The 13,715-nt window shown below is 59.0% G+C and overlaps 1 protein-coding gene across 1 annotated transcript; it reads right to left on the reverse strand.

Annotated features, from left to right (window-relative positions):
• Positions 1 to 6,089: 6,089 nt before the first annotated feature.
• On the reverse strand, positions 6,090 to 9,570 carry LOC115642516 (translation initiation factor IF-2-like). Its single transcript, XM_030546103.1, has 2 exons — positions 9,494 to 9,570; positions 6,090 to 7,349 (listed from the first exon to the last, which is right to left on the reverse strand). Exon 2 carries the CDS (start codon positions 7,321 to 7,323, stop codon positions 6,337 to 6,339), a length of 987 nt encoding a protein of 328 aa, XP_030401963.1. The 5' UTR covers positions 7,324 to 7,349; positions 9,494 to 9,570; the 3' UTR covers positions 6,090 to 6,336.
• Between the last annotated feature and the right edge of the window lie 4,145 nt (positions 9,571 to 13,715).

A 13,715-nucleotide genomic window follows, 5' to 3' on the forward strand; every position in this document is an offset into this window, starting at 1 on the left:
TGTAGGCCGGGATCGCATGAAGAGATGTGAGACCTGGGAGCTCAGAAGACTATCTTGAAAATATGCCAGACGAGCATGGGGTTTTGGGGCCAAGAAGCAAATTTCCTGAGGAATCTCTAGGGGGAGGCAAATGCAAATTCCCCAACTCCAGTTATGCAAAACCCCAGCCTTTGGAAGCTACGCTCTGGAGAGAGGGATCTTTGTCTGGTGATCACTTCTACAGAAGGCCAAGATAAAAGGCCTAAGATGTATAACAAAATGATGGCTCGATGAACTTGTAACCATGGGGAAAAAACCCAGTTGTGAGATTTTAAGGACTGGAATCTACCAGGGCCCTAGACTGGAGATGTGGGTGAGCCCCGGTAAGCTATTTACCATGCACGTAGGTTCTTCGATTGTTTTAACACTAATAAACGGGCTGGCTTAGAAGAAGCTCCATGGTAACTTATAACTAAGCTTGGAAGGATTAGATTTCGATCGGTGAGTGTTGAGAAACCGATTTTGCAGTACACGCAAATGGACGAAAAGTTATTTCCACTGATAATCATCAAAATGTGCAGACAACCAAAGGAAGCAAAACGCTGCGCAAGAACGTACTCAAGCTGGATTTTGAGCTAAACGTTGGACAGGTGATTTGATCTGACGTATGATTTGTGGTTTTAGTGGTTATAAAGTTTTAACTCTTTGCTCTTCAGCGGCTACTGTCATTAAATCATTACTGTTGGCCTCCTCCATCCCATTGTCTGAGGCCCCCTCACAATTTCTCACAACTGTGAACATTTAAATCCATCAAAATAATGATAAAAAAAATAAGCTTAAACCCCAGAATTCCACCCAACTGTGAACATTTACAGAGATACAAAGAGACAAAAAGGCTTAAAAATAAACCTCAGTTTTATCCACTGAAATGATACAAAAACGAACCTACAAAAAGTCTTGTGGCACCTTATAGACTAACAGATGTAAAATTACCCTAGTTTTCTGCCGAGCCTGCTTACAAGGGCAGGCAACACCCTGGCCACAGCCGCTGGAGAGAAAGCAAAGAATACACTGTTGTTTATGTAGGGCCTACAGGAAGTGCTACTCCCCAGGCTCAGGTTCAGCTCTGACTGGCTTGGTAGGGGGTGGCTGGGCCATATATGAGGATATCCAGAGGGCCAGGCAGGGGTGATGCAGGAATTACACTCTGGCTTGCTGGCGATATTACGGTGTAATGCAGGGAGCTGGGCAGCCTCAAAACCCTGGTCAGGAGGGAATGGGCCGCGGTCTGTGCCCACCAGAGGTGACGGCCGGATGGTGCCCTCGGTGGACCATGGAGTGGCAACACGGGGGCAGCTCCCCTGAAGCTGTGACATGCCCTATCACGGCCCTTTACGGCTTCTCCCCGCCTGATCATCTCTCACTGGCTATTGAAATCTCCACTCCGGTCTCCGATGATGCCCTCCAGCGCCCACGTGGTACATTTCAAACCAGCCCCTTGGCGCCGTCTCCCAGAGTCAACGGGGTAGAAAATGAGAGGGAGGGTGAGGGGGGGCAGACAGACACTTTTAGATTCCACAACAAACACTTTGTCCAAACCATGGGAACAACCCTGGGGTCTAGGGTGGCTCCCCAATAAGCCAACATCTTCCAGGGCCACCTTGAGGAAGAATTGCTGGATAAATGGACCACGAAACCCATGATATACAGTAAGGATATTTTCCTCCTCTGGACGGACAACCTAAACTCCCTCACGGATTTCCACCACAACTTCACCCACCACCGCTCCATCCATCAATCTCTGTCTGGAACACACCTGCACCAGCATCAACCTCCGGGACACCACCATCAGCTCCAGCAACAGAACCGTACAGACAACTGTCTGTAAGAAACCCGCAGCTCATCACCACACCTACCTCCACAGAGCCAGTAACCACCCCAGACACACCCAGAACTCTGCTACCTACCGCCTGGCCCTCAGGTACCACAGAACACGTTCCAAGGAGAAAGGCCTTGACGCATGGAAAACCTCCTTTGCCAAACAAGGACACTCCACCAGAGAAGTAGATCACACCATGGAATGGGCCACCCAACTACCCCGAGAGAACGTGCTTTAATATAGAAATAACCGTCCCCCTGACCACTTGCCCCTAGTTGTCACCAACCACCCCACACTGGTACCCAAACGGAGTATCATTCAGCAACTACAACCCAGACTTGATGGGGACCACATCCTGAAAGAAAGCTTTCCTGAACCTCCTCTTCTGGCCTTCAAACAACCCTCCAACTTGCCAAATTTATCATCAGAAGCCAGCTCCCCCAGAGACCAGAACCCACCAACTCAAAGCGACGTCAGACCCTGCCAGAACAACAGATGCAAAACCTGCAGACATATCTCGACACAACACACCTTTCGAGACCCGTGGGGACCACCACATGCCTATCGCAACGTGCACTGGACTTCAGCCAGTGCACCAAACACCCCAAGAGCAGCCATGTGGATGAAACCAGACCGTTGCGGCGCTCGTGAACGGACTGCAGGGCCAAAAGACAAAAGCACCCTGTCACCTGTGGGCAGGCACTTTTCACAAAGTGATCACTCTATATCTGACCTCTCCGACCTCATCCTCAAAGAAAACCTGCGCAATCCTTTCGCAAGCTGAGCCTGGGAGCTTAAATGGACAACTTTAGTAAAACACCAAAAACCATGGGCTTAATAAGGACACTGGATTTATGGCTATTCCAACAATCTGCAACCCACTTAGGGTGACCGGACAGCAAATGTGAAAAATTGGGACGGGGGTGGGGGGCAATAGGAGCCTATATAAGAAAAAGACCCAAAAATCGGGACTGTCCCTGTAAAATCGGGACATCTGGTCACCCTAAACCAGCTAACCCCCCTTTTTTGGCCTATGACTGCAGGGGTGTTAAGAAGCCACTTCCCCCGATGGGTCCCTTAGAAAATGTCCAACCTCCTTATGCTAAACAATCCGCCCCCCGTTGTATTTGGCTGTGAGGCTCGGAGCACCTTTCCCAGGCCTGGAGAAGAAACTCGAACACTCTCACCAGGAGAGGCCTGCAGGAACGGTAGGTCTGATCTCGCCCACTTTGGTGCTCACGCAGATGGGGGCGGCATATGGGGGGAGAGAGAGAGAGAGAGTGTGTCAAGGTGACGGGAACCTGAATCTGTGTCACAGTCGATAACCACGTCTGCAGCGCCGCCTGTGGGCCGGGCTGCATGTGACAGCCGTTCAGACCCACCCTACCGGTAAAGGAGGGTACCGGTGACAACATCGGTCACCGAGTATTTAGAGTGGATGCAGTGCTGGGGCACGGGCAGGCTCGGCAGCCTCCTGGGATGGGGGTCTCTGTGTCTCCCCAGGGTGGGACAAAGCCCCCAACACACAGCTCCCACCAATGGCATGCCCCCAGCACAAACACCCCAAAGGATTTTCCTCTCTCCAGAGGTGAGGGCCCTCCCACCCTCCCTGCCCCATCAGCAGGCACCTGTGCCACTCACCACACTGTTGTTTACATAGGACCTACAGGAAGTGCTGCTCCTCAGAGACAGGTTCAGCTCTGACAGGATCTATATGGGATAGCCTGGACCAAGGGGGCTGACCAGATCAAGCTATAGGGTCAGGAGAGCATGGGGCAGGATTTCAGCCCAGTTGTGTGTCTGGGGCATTACAGCTCTGACTGGCCTCCCAGTCCCTCCTCTTCACACAGGGAGAAAGCAAGGGATGTGGTGTTCCTGAGGTCACACACTGAATCAGTGGGTGAGTCAGCCATAGAACCCAGGAGTCCTGGCACCCAGCCCCTTGCTCTAACCTTCCCATCTCCTCTAACCACTAGACCCCACTCACACCCCAGAACTCAGGATAGAAGGGAGAAGTCCTGGTGTCCAGCGCCCCCCCGCCAACCACAGTCACTAGACCCCATTCCCACCCCACCGCTGGGAACAGAAGCCAGGTATCTTCACTCAATTCCCACTGCAATGACAAGCCAACCCTGGCATCCTGGCCGACTGCCAGCCCTGAGGATTGCACCCAGCATCCTTAACTCCCAGTGCAACTTTCATGGGGATCTGGGAGTACCTGCCACTTCTGGCCCCAAACAACTGCCACAATCCACACCAGAGGTGGCTGCATGACAGGGTGCAGGGACCATCCGGGAAAATTCAGCTCCATTACAAGAGCATCCTGGGAAATGTAGTTTTTAAGGTCCCAGAGCATCCTGGGAGATATAGTTTTGTGGCCTCCATGCATCCTGGGAAATGTAGTTTGGGGAGGCCCAGTGCCCTTGCTGCGTTAGTTTGCACAGGGGAGCAGTCAGGAGGTGTCAGCTCAGCCCCCCCCCCCCACCTAAGGAGCTGACATTCTGGACAGCAGGATGCCTTGGGGTGCGAGGGGGAGGGGACCAGTTGTGTTTTGTTCTTCTCCCCTCCCCCCAAGCCCAGGGCCCCTCCCGCACCTTCAAGTAGGGCCCCTTCCCTCATGTGAGCTGCAACTGCAGAGGCCTGTCCTCCTGGGGCCCCCCAGCAAGGCTCCCTCCCAGGGGCTCCCTCTTCCCCCCACCCGCGCAAGTAACCAGACAGCAAGTGTGAAAAATCGGGACGGGGTGGGGGGTAATAGGAGCCTATATAAGAAAAATACCCCAAAATCGGGATTGTCCCTATAAAATCAGGACATCTGGTCACCCTACTACCATCACCACCACCAACCCCCAGCTGTGGCAGATGGAAGAGTGACTGACCCCTCAGGCCCACCCCAGGTACCTGTTACAGGTACTAGCATGTGCTGGCGGAGGCCAAGCCAAGACTTAGGTCCCACCCAGCTTCCCCCAAGTGAAGGGACCACAAAGTCCAGGCCACACAACTGAATGTGGGGGACAAAACCAGGGAGAGCCGGGCTGGGAGGGAGGGTCACAGGGCTCCAGAGGAGGCCCCAAGCAGAGAACCCTAGATAGCTCTCGCGGCGCCCCAAAGGAGTCCAAGGAGCCTGTGGACGCTGCCCAGAGGAATGCTGTCCAGAGCTGGGATCCACAAAGTCACCAGACCCCACAGCCACAGGGCACCCCGTGCCCAGCTGCACCCTCCTGGCCCGGTGGCTTGGCCGTCACCGGCAGTGCTAGGAGGGGGCTCATGAGGGGGTCATGGACAGGACAATGGAGACAGACTGTGTCCAGAACCTCAGCGGGAGCCACCGGACGAGCTCAGCAGAAATGGAGGGTGGCAGGATTCTGGGTGAACCACACCAACCACACGCCTATGCTCGCAGGCCGATGGAGAAGCCGCCAGCGCAGGTCACCGGAGGGTGGTGGGACTAAGGCAGAGTACAGACTGGCCACTAGGGCAGCCTGCGCTCTGCCACGCGGTGCCAGGGCAGGGCACGAGGCCAGGGATGGTGCGGAGCACCAGCGTGCAAAGAAGTTTGCAGCACACGGGTTGGAGTTGGCCTGGCTGGATGGTGCTCAGCCTGCCTTGGGGGGCAGAGGCCCAGTTACAAACGCCGGGGGCTGGGGAAGGCAGGGACCCAAGCCCCAGGTACATTCCCAGCAGCATCCTGCGACTCTGAGATCAGGGCCATAGAGGTGGAGCTTCTTGGGCCATCAGCTGGCCCCGGGTCCCGTCACTGCACCCCACCACAGCTGCATCTCAGCACCGGGTGAGGGATCCTGGTATAAGCAGCCCCTAGGTCCCACCCCAGCAGCGGCTGCATCTCAGTGTGTGCAAGCCCAGTGGCAGTGTGGTGGTTGGCATGGGAGCCACGCTGCTACCCTGCAGCGCTCTGCCACGACATGCAGGCTTAGAGAGGGAGGTGGGATCTGGGTTCTGATCTAACCATGGCACCAGGGGCTGGCGCAGCCCGACAGCACTATGGGCACAGGGGGGCACTGTGGCCAGCTAGAGGCGTTGCCCCTCTGAGTTCCCTTCCGGCTCCTGCCCCCCTGCATTGGGGGGGGGCAGTATAGGATCCCCCAGCAAGTTACAGCCGTCCCTACTGAGGGGCATGCAGCTGTGAGGGATGTGCAGCTGGGAGTGATCTGCCATGGCGGAGGGTGGGGAAGGAGGGAGAATGGGGTAGATGGGACCCAGGTCTGATCTTGTCTGTGCTGCTCAGGATCTTGGGGGAGCCACCCAAACAAACAGGGCGCATCCCCCAAGAAACATGTTTATTATTTTAAAAGTCTCCAGCAACGGCTACACGATAGAAAACCCCCCACATGCCCCAAGGGGCAGAAATCTGTACAAATATACATGGGGAGGGGGTAAGTGAACATGGGGAGGAGGGCCCCAGGAAGGGGAGATGAAAACCCACAGCTGCTCCCAGCCACCCCCTTACCCCCCAGCACCCCTCAGTTCATCTTGACCAGGATCTGTTCGGAGAAGAACTTCTTCAGCTGAGCCACCTCGGCCGACAGCGATGCCAGCTGGCTCCGGAGGGCACCGTTCTCCGTCGGGTACCCGGGCTCCTGGAGTGGGAGGGGGGGTGATCCCCCAGTGCCATAGCACCCCCCAAACGGCGCAGCCCCCACCCCTGACACTGCTGCCCCGTTCCTTTGGTCCTCCCCTCCAGCTGTGCCCCCCCGCCAGTCCCCGGCGGGTGGCGATGGGGCATAAGGGGCCTGGGCCTCACCCCCCATCTCCTCGGGCCCCCCGGCCATCTTGAAGCGCAGCTTGTGGGGCAGGCTCTTGACAGTATCCCCCGCCGGGTCATAGCGCCCTCCCCGGCCTGCCTCCCCCACTTCCCCGGGGACCTCGGGCACCAGGCAGTGCCCCTCGAACCCGTCCCGCTCCTCAAAGAAGACAGGGCTACCCATGCTGGAGCTGCCGGGCGTGGAGAACCCGGAGTCCTCGGAGTACCCCCCGCCCGGCTCCGGCTGGAAGGGGCGGCTGTAGCGCGGTGCCAGCAGGGGCTCGGTGCCCAGCGGGTACGGGTAGGGGGCGGGCGCAGCGGCCGGCCTCGGGGGCTCAGCCGGCTCGCGGATGAGGCCGAAGCGGAACTTGAGGGCCAGGAGCTCGGCCTTGAGCCGGGCGTTCTCCTCCAGCAGCGCCAGCACCCGGCTCTCCAGCGCCAGGTCGTTGACGCGCCGCTTCTCCCGGGAGCGCTTGGCCGCCTCGTTGTTCTTCTTGCGTTTGTCCCAGTAGCCGTTGTCCTTCTTGTCCTCCGGGGTGAATTCTCGCGTGCGCCGGGCCGGGCCCCCCACGGCCCGGCTGGCCGGGTCCTGGGGCCTGGCCCTCCCCGCCAGCAGCCCGCTGCCCGTCAGCAGGGCCGGGGAATCCTCGAGCTTGGCTGGGCCTGGTGAGGGCGGGCGAGGCGGCTCCTCTGGGGATGAGCTCATGGCGCCAGGGGACAAGCCGCGCCCAGCTGCAGGGGGGGAAGGAGGGGTTAGCGTGTGGCAGGTGATGTGGGGAAGCTAATGGGGGGTGAGCCTGGCGGATGTCCCTGTGGGTGTGCGAGAGGGGGTGTGCAAGTGTTTGTGAGCACGCATTGGTGTGTGTGACAAAGTGTGTGCGTGTGTATGACGGGGGCTGTGCCTGTGAGTGCACAGTTGTGACGGTGTCTGGGTGTGTGACAGTGAGTGTGGCTGTGCTTGTGGGGGGTACACGCATGTGAGTGTGTCTGTGTGTGCGTGCGCATGTGAGCGCACTTGGCCTGACGCTCAAGTTTGTGTCATATGGAAATTATGTTCTATATTCAAATTAGGTCCATATGTAATTTGCACAGCCCCTCCCCCGGCCTCCTCCCCCCTTGTCGGTCAGGTTGTGAGTTCTTTGGAGTAGGATTTGGGTTCCACACCCAGGTAAGTGCAGGCACACACACACACACACACACAAAATCAGCCTAACACAACTACGCCCACAGACCCAGATCAGCCTAACACAACCACACCCACACCGATCAGCCTAACACAACCACATCCACAACACACACAGATCAACAGCGCCTCACCTCTCTCTCAGACACAACACAGAGTCACACTCAAACACTGTCCCATAGGTCACACAGACACACACAACTCTCGTAACAGATGCACCATGGGCACACAGTCACAAGTACACCCGCACACACACGCTTGCATGAACGTGGGCAGGGATAGATCCGCCAAGCCTCACCCCGCCGCCCTCTGGCGCAGGCCGGACTCACTCTGGGAACCCGCCCAGCTCTGGCCTGCTGTGGATGGTGCAGAGCACAGCCAGGGGACTCACAGCCGTGTAGAACCCCCGTGGATTCACCCGGGGCGGGGGCTGAACTCAGAATCCGGCCCTGACATCCCATATATCCCCCCCCACCGTGTCCCAACCTCCCTGCACACTGGCTGGCCGGGGTTTGCCCCAGCCTGGGTGATCCCGGACCCGCTGTCCCTGCTCCAGGCATTCCAGCCCTGGGACAGGACGTGCTGCCCTTCTCCCCGCCCCTGCGCCCGCAGGACAAACAAACTCGCTCTGAGCCAGCTGCTATTTTTGGCTGCTGCACAGGAGGGGGGGGGGGATTTGTGGCATGTCCCCCCACACTCCCAGGGTTAATCCCCAGTGCAGGGGGAGGGACTGCGGCCGGGGTGGGGGGGTTGATGTTTTATTTAGGAAAGAGAAAGTGAAGGAATCGCCCCCAGAATCACACACAACCAGCCACACAACCAGCCAGCCACACAATCACACACACAAAGCCAGCCATACAGTCACACACAACCAGCCAGCCACACAATCACACACACAAAGCCAGCCATACAGTCACACACAACCAGCCAGCCACACAATCACACACACAAAGCCAGCCATACAGTCACACACAACCAGCCAGAAACACAATCACACACACAAAGCCAGCCATACAGTCACACACAACCAGCCAGAAACACAATCACACACACAGAGGTACACATATATCCAAACACGTAATCACACACACATACATCCAGCACACAAAGACACACAATCACGCTTGTTTACACACACATATCCACACGAATTGAAATAAATGTATGCAACCATACACATTTACACACAGACACATGTCTATAAAGGCACGCACTCTTACAAACACACACAGTCACACAAACACGGCTGCAAAGAAATGCACACCACTATTTATATACTACACACAAATACACAAATCCTTCTAAGCACACAAACAGGAACGCAAAGAAAGTCACACTGCTCACACAATCACACAGAGCCATGCATACACAGAGAGCCAGGCACATGTGGCACACACACAGCTACACACACAGAACCAGGCACAGATGCACACACACAGCTACGCACACAGAGCCATGCCACACACACACACACACACACACACAGAGCTACACACAGACCCATGCACACACACACACGGCTACACACAAGCAGAGCCATGATAGACACACAGCTACACACACACACGCAGAGCCATGCACGCACGCACACACACACACGCACAGCTACACACAGAGCCATGCACACACACACACACACACACCCCGCCCCTCCGCCACCTCACGCAGGTGTCCCCCCCGCCCCGGTCCTTACCGCCCGCCGGTCGCTACGCTGCGCTAGGGCCCCGGCGCCCCTTCGCCGCTGCCTCCCTCGCGTCTGCCGCGCCCGCCCGCTCCGGCCCCTATTTGTGCCAAGTTCAGGCCGGGTCCCAGCCTCACCTCGGGTAACCCCGCGACGTCACCGCCTCCGCCCCCTCCCGTCCCCCCGGCAACCGCGCGCCATGGCAACAGGGACCGCCCCCCGGTAACGGGTTGGGATGCTCCACGGAGCCGGGCTAGGAAAGGGGCTGGCACCCCCAGGAGCCAGTGGGTCCCCCACCCCTCCCAGAGCCAGGGATGGAACCCAGGAGTCCTGGCTCCCAGCCCCCACCCCCTATTAGACCCCACTCCCCTCCCAGAGCCAGGGATGGAACCCAGGAGTCCTGGCTCCTGCCCCCCGCATTAGACCCCACTCCCCTCCCAAAGCAGGGTATAGAACCCAGGAGTCCTGGCTCCCAGCCCCCACCCCATTAGACCCCACTCTCCTCCCAGAGCTAGGGATGGAACCCAGGAGTCCTGGCTCCTGCCCCCCGCATTAGACCCCACTCCCCTCCCAAAGCAGGGCATAGAACCCAGGAGTCCTGGCTCCCAGCCCCCCCATTAGACCCCACTCCCCTCCCAGAGCTAGGGATGGAACCCAGGAGTCCTGGCTCCCAGCCCCCCCATTAGACCCCACTCCCCTCCCAGAGCTAGGGATGGAACCCAGGAGTCCTGGCTCCCAGCCCCCACCCCCTATTAGACCCCACTCCCCTCCCAGAGCTAGGGATGGAACCCAGGAGTCCTGGCTCCTGCCCCCCCATTAGACCCCACTCTCCTCCCAGAGCTAGGGATGGAACCCAGGAGTCCTGGCTCCCAGCCCCCACCCCTATTAGACCCCACTCTCCTCCCAGAGCTAGGGATGGAACCCAGGAGTCCTGGCTCCTGCCCCCCCCCTTAGACCCCACTCCCCACCCACAGCAGGGCATAGAACCCAGGAGTCCTGGCTCCTGGCCCATCCCCATTAGACCCCACTCCCCTCCCAGAGCTAGGGATGGAACCCAGGAGTCCTGGCTCCCAGCCCCCCCATTAGACCCCACTTCCCCTCCCAGAGCCAGGATGAACCAGGAGTCCTGGCTCCCAGCCCCCCGATTAGACCCAAGTCCCCTCCCAGAGCCAGGATGGAACCCAGGAGTCCTGGATCCCCAGCCCCCCCCCCTATTAGACCCCATACTCTCACCTCCCAGAGCCAGGGATGGAACCCAGGAGTCCTGGCTCCCAGCCCCCACCCCATTAGACCCCACTCTCCTCCCAGAGCTAGGGATGGAACCCAGGAGTCCTGGCTCCTGCCCCCCGCATTAGACCCCACTCCCCTCCCAAAGCAGGGCATAGAACCCAGGAGTCCTGGCTCCTGGCCCATCCCCCTCCAATCACCAGACCCCACTCCCCTCCCACAGCTGGAAGTCAGGACTCCTGGGTCTGTCACCAGATGCAGGAGGGCAGTGGGGGTCGGGGTGGGGCTGGATTCAGGACTCCTGGGTTCTATCCCCAGCTCGCCACCCATCTTCCCCTCCCCCCATCCAGCCCCTATCTTCCTAGATCCGCTTTTTCTCTCCATAGTAACCGTCCTCTCCTCTGGGCCGGAGCCTGTGGCAACCCGGCGCTGCCATGGCAACCCACTGATGTCAAAGGGCCCGGAGTAACTGGGGCAGGATCCGGGAGGTGCATGGAGCCAGGGGACCCGACCATGGGGGCCTGCTCATTAGGTGAATTACGGTAATGCCTAAAGGCCCCCAGCAGAGACCCTGCCCCAGAGCGCTCACCATCTGCATAGACAAAGGTTAGGAGGGGAAACTGAGGCACAGTTAGACTTGCCTAAGATCAGTGGCAGAACTGGGACTAGAACCCAGGAGTCCTGACCCCCGGCCTCCCTCCTCCAACTAGTAGCCACCGCTGCCCTCCCAGAGCTGTGGTTAGAAACCGGATGCCCTGAGGCCCAGCCTGGTGCATCCGCCGCTAACCCAGGCGGCCTCTTTGCTTAGACATCCGGGTGATTTCAAAGCCACCCCCCTGGAAGCGGGGCCAGGGGCTGCTCTCCGCAATCCTGATTGACCCTGTCCCCCCTTACCCCCCCGATCCCTCCACCCCCAAGCTGCTCCCTGGCCCGTGTCCGTCGCCCTTGGCATCTTCGCTGGTTACGTTTTGTTTTGTCCTTCTAGGAACCAATCTCAGCAGCCCCCCCAGCCCCATCCCGCCTGGGAGTTAAGGGCACATGGGGGGGCAAGGGGAGCAGGAGAGGGGGGCAAATCTCCAGCTGCTGGATGTTGGTGTCTCTCCTTTACAGCGTGTGTGTGTGTGTGTGTGACTGTGGAATGTGTGTGCATGTGTGTCCATTGAGTGGGCGAGGGTGTATGAGGCTCTGCATGTGTGTGTGTGAGGGAAGGGTGGGTTTATGTGGAAATATACAGCGTATGTGGGAGTGGGTCTGAGTGTGTATGTGCGAGTCATGTATAGTGTATGGGTGTAGGTGGTGGCGGGAGTGTCTGTACAGTGTGTTTGTTGCTGGGGGTATGTTTGTATGTGGGATCTGACACAGTTTATGAGGTCTGAGGGTATTCCGAGTGTTGTGCCAGTGTTGTGCATTGCAGGAGTGGAAGGGTGTGTGAGACATTGTGTGTGTGTGTTGGTGTGCAGAGTGACGTGCACATAGCAGTGGCTGTGCACTCTGGAGGGTGAGCATTGGTGGCAGGTGTTTGTGTGCAGTGCGAGGGGTGTGTTTGTGCAGCTGTGAATTTAGCACAAGCCCTTTGCCCTAGTTGTGGCAGGTGGTGAGTGGGCAGAGCGTGTGTGTGTGTGTGTGCGCACATGCGCAGAGGGAATGTTGGTTCTACACTGTATTTTGGCACGCGGCCCTTTGCCCCAGTTCGGGAGTCTGGGAGGGGTGTGTGTGTGAGTCCTGTATCTCAATCTTTGCTAGTGTGTGTGTGTGCGCGCATGCGCGTGCACACGCGTGTGTGAGAGGGAGATACAGGGGTCTCTCCACAACCTGCGTCAGGACAAACTTGAGGGGAGGGACTTGCTAGCTGAGAGGGGCAGGGAATGGGCTATGGGGGCTCTCTCCTCCAAGGGGCCCCGGCTCCCATCCAGGGGCAGGCACCAGCCCCATGGGGGGGAGACTCGCCCCCAGGTGACATCAGGAGGCCCAGGGGCCTGCTCTGCACACCTGCCGCCTCCCCACACCCGGGCCCCAGCAAAGCGGGATCCGGGCAGGGAAGGCGCTTATGCAAGCCGGAGGCTGTTATGTAACCGCCTGGCCCAGGCCCAGCTGCTCGGGCTGGTGGCCTGGATCCAGTGACATCCTCAGGCAGGACCCACGTCGCCAAGGCAGCAGGAGGCCGGGGAGGATGAAGCGCCGTGTCCTGGACTCCTGGCGGGGGGTTGGGGAGGGCACACAGGGTCAGATTCCCAGCCCAGCCCCCCCTGCTCTAACCCCCAGGTGCTGCCCTCCCTAAACCGAGCCTAGAACCCAGGCATCCTGGCTCCCAGCCCCCGGCGTGTTCTAAACGTGGGCTCAGCAGCGAGGGGGGCATTCAGACCCCCTGCGCCGAGATCACAGGCCCCGGGCAGCTCAGCTGCTGGAGAATCCCCCTCAGCATTCAGCTGTAGCGGGGGTCTATGATCCATGGCACAGCAATTGCCTCTCCTTCCAGCAGGGGGTGCAGCTGGCTCCTCAGAGCCCACCCCCACCTGTCCTTTCTTCCAGGGGGCTCGACGGGCCGCTGGCTGGGCTGAGCCAGGAGGTCCCAGAGCCAGCCGGGCTGTTGGCACTCGGCCAAGGAGGGGATGGTCTTGGAATATGCCCAGCAGGGCAAGCTCACGAGGCCTGGGGAGCTGGGAGGGGAGTGGGGTCTGCTGGTTAGAGCAGGGGGCAGGTACGAGCCAGGACTCCTGGGTTCCGGCCCTGTGAGGGGAGGGGAGGAGAGGGGGCTAGGGGTTAGAGCAGGGGGCTGGGAGCCTGGGTTCTGGCCCTGGGAGGGGAGAGGAGAGGGGGCTAGTGGTTAGAGCAGGGGGCTGGAAGCCTGGGTTCTGGCCCTGGATCGGGGAGGGGGGCGCTAGTGGTTAGAACGGGGGTGGGACTGAAGAGGAAGGAAGCTGGGCTGCGCCCCCTCCCCTCCAGGCGAGCTGTGTAAGGCGGCTCCCAGCTGGGACATCATGTTCCCAGGCTGCCTATTCATAGCGCC

This window comes from Gopherus evgoodei, unplaced genomic scaffold (assembly GCF_007399415.2).
Source record: "Gopherus evgoodei ecotype Sinaloan lineage unplaced genomic scaffold, rGopEvg1_v1.p scaffold_40_arrow_ctg1, whole genome shotgun sequence".
NCBI classification, from domain to species: Eukaryota; Metazoa; Chordata; order Testudines; family Testudinidae; genus Gopherus; species Gopherus evgoodei.

What these genes read in the sequence shown, in the direction of transcription:
- LOC115642516 (XM_030546103.1), bottom strand. Translation starts at nt 7,323, where the DNA reads ATGAGCTCATCCCCAGAGGAGCCGCCTCGCCCGCCCTCACCAGGCCCA.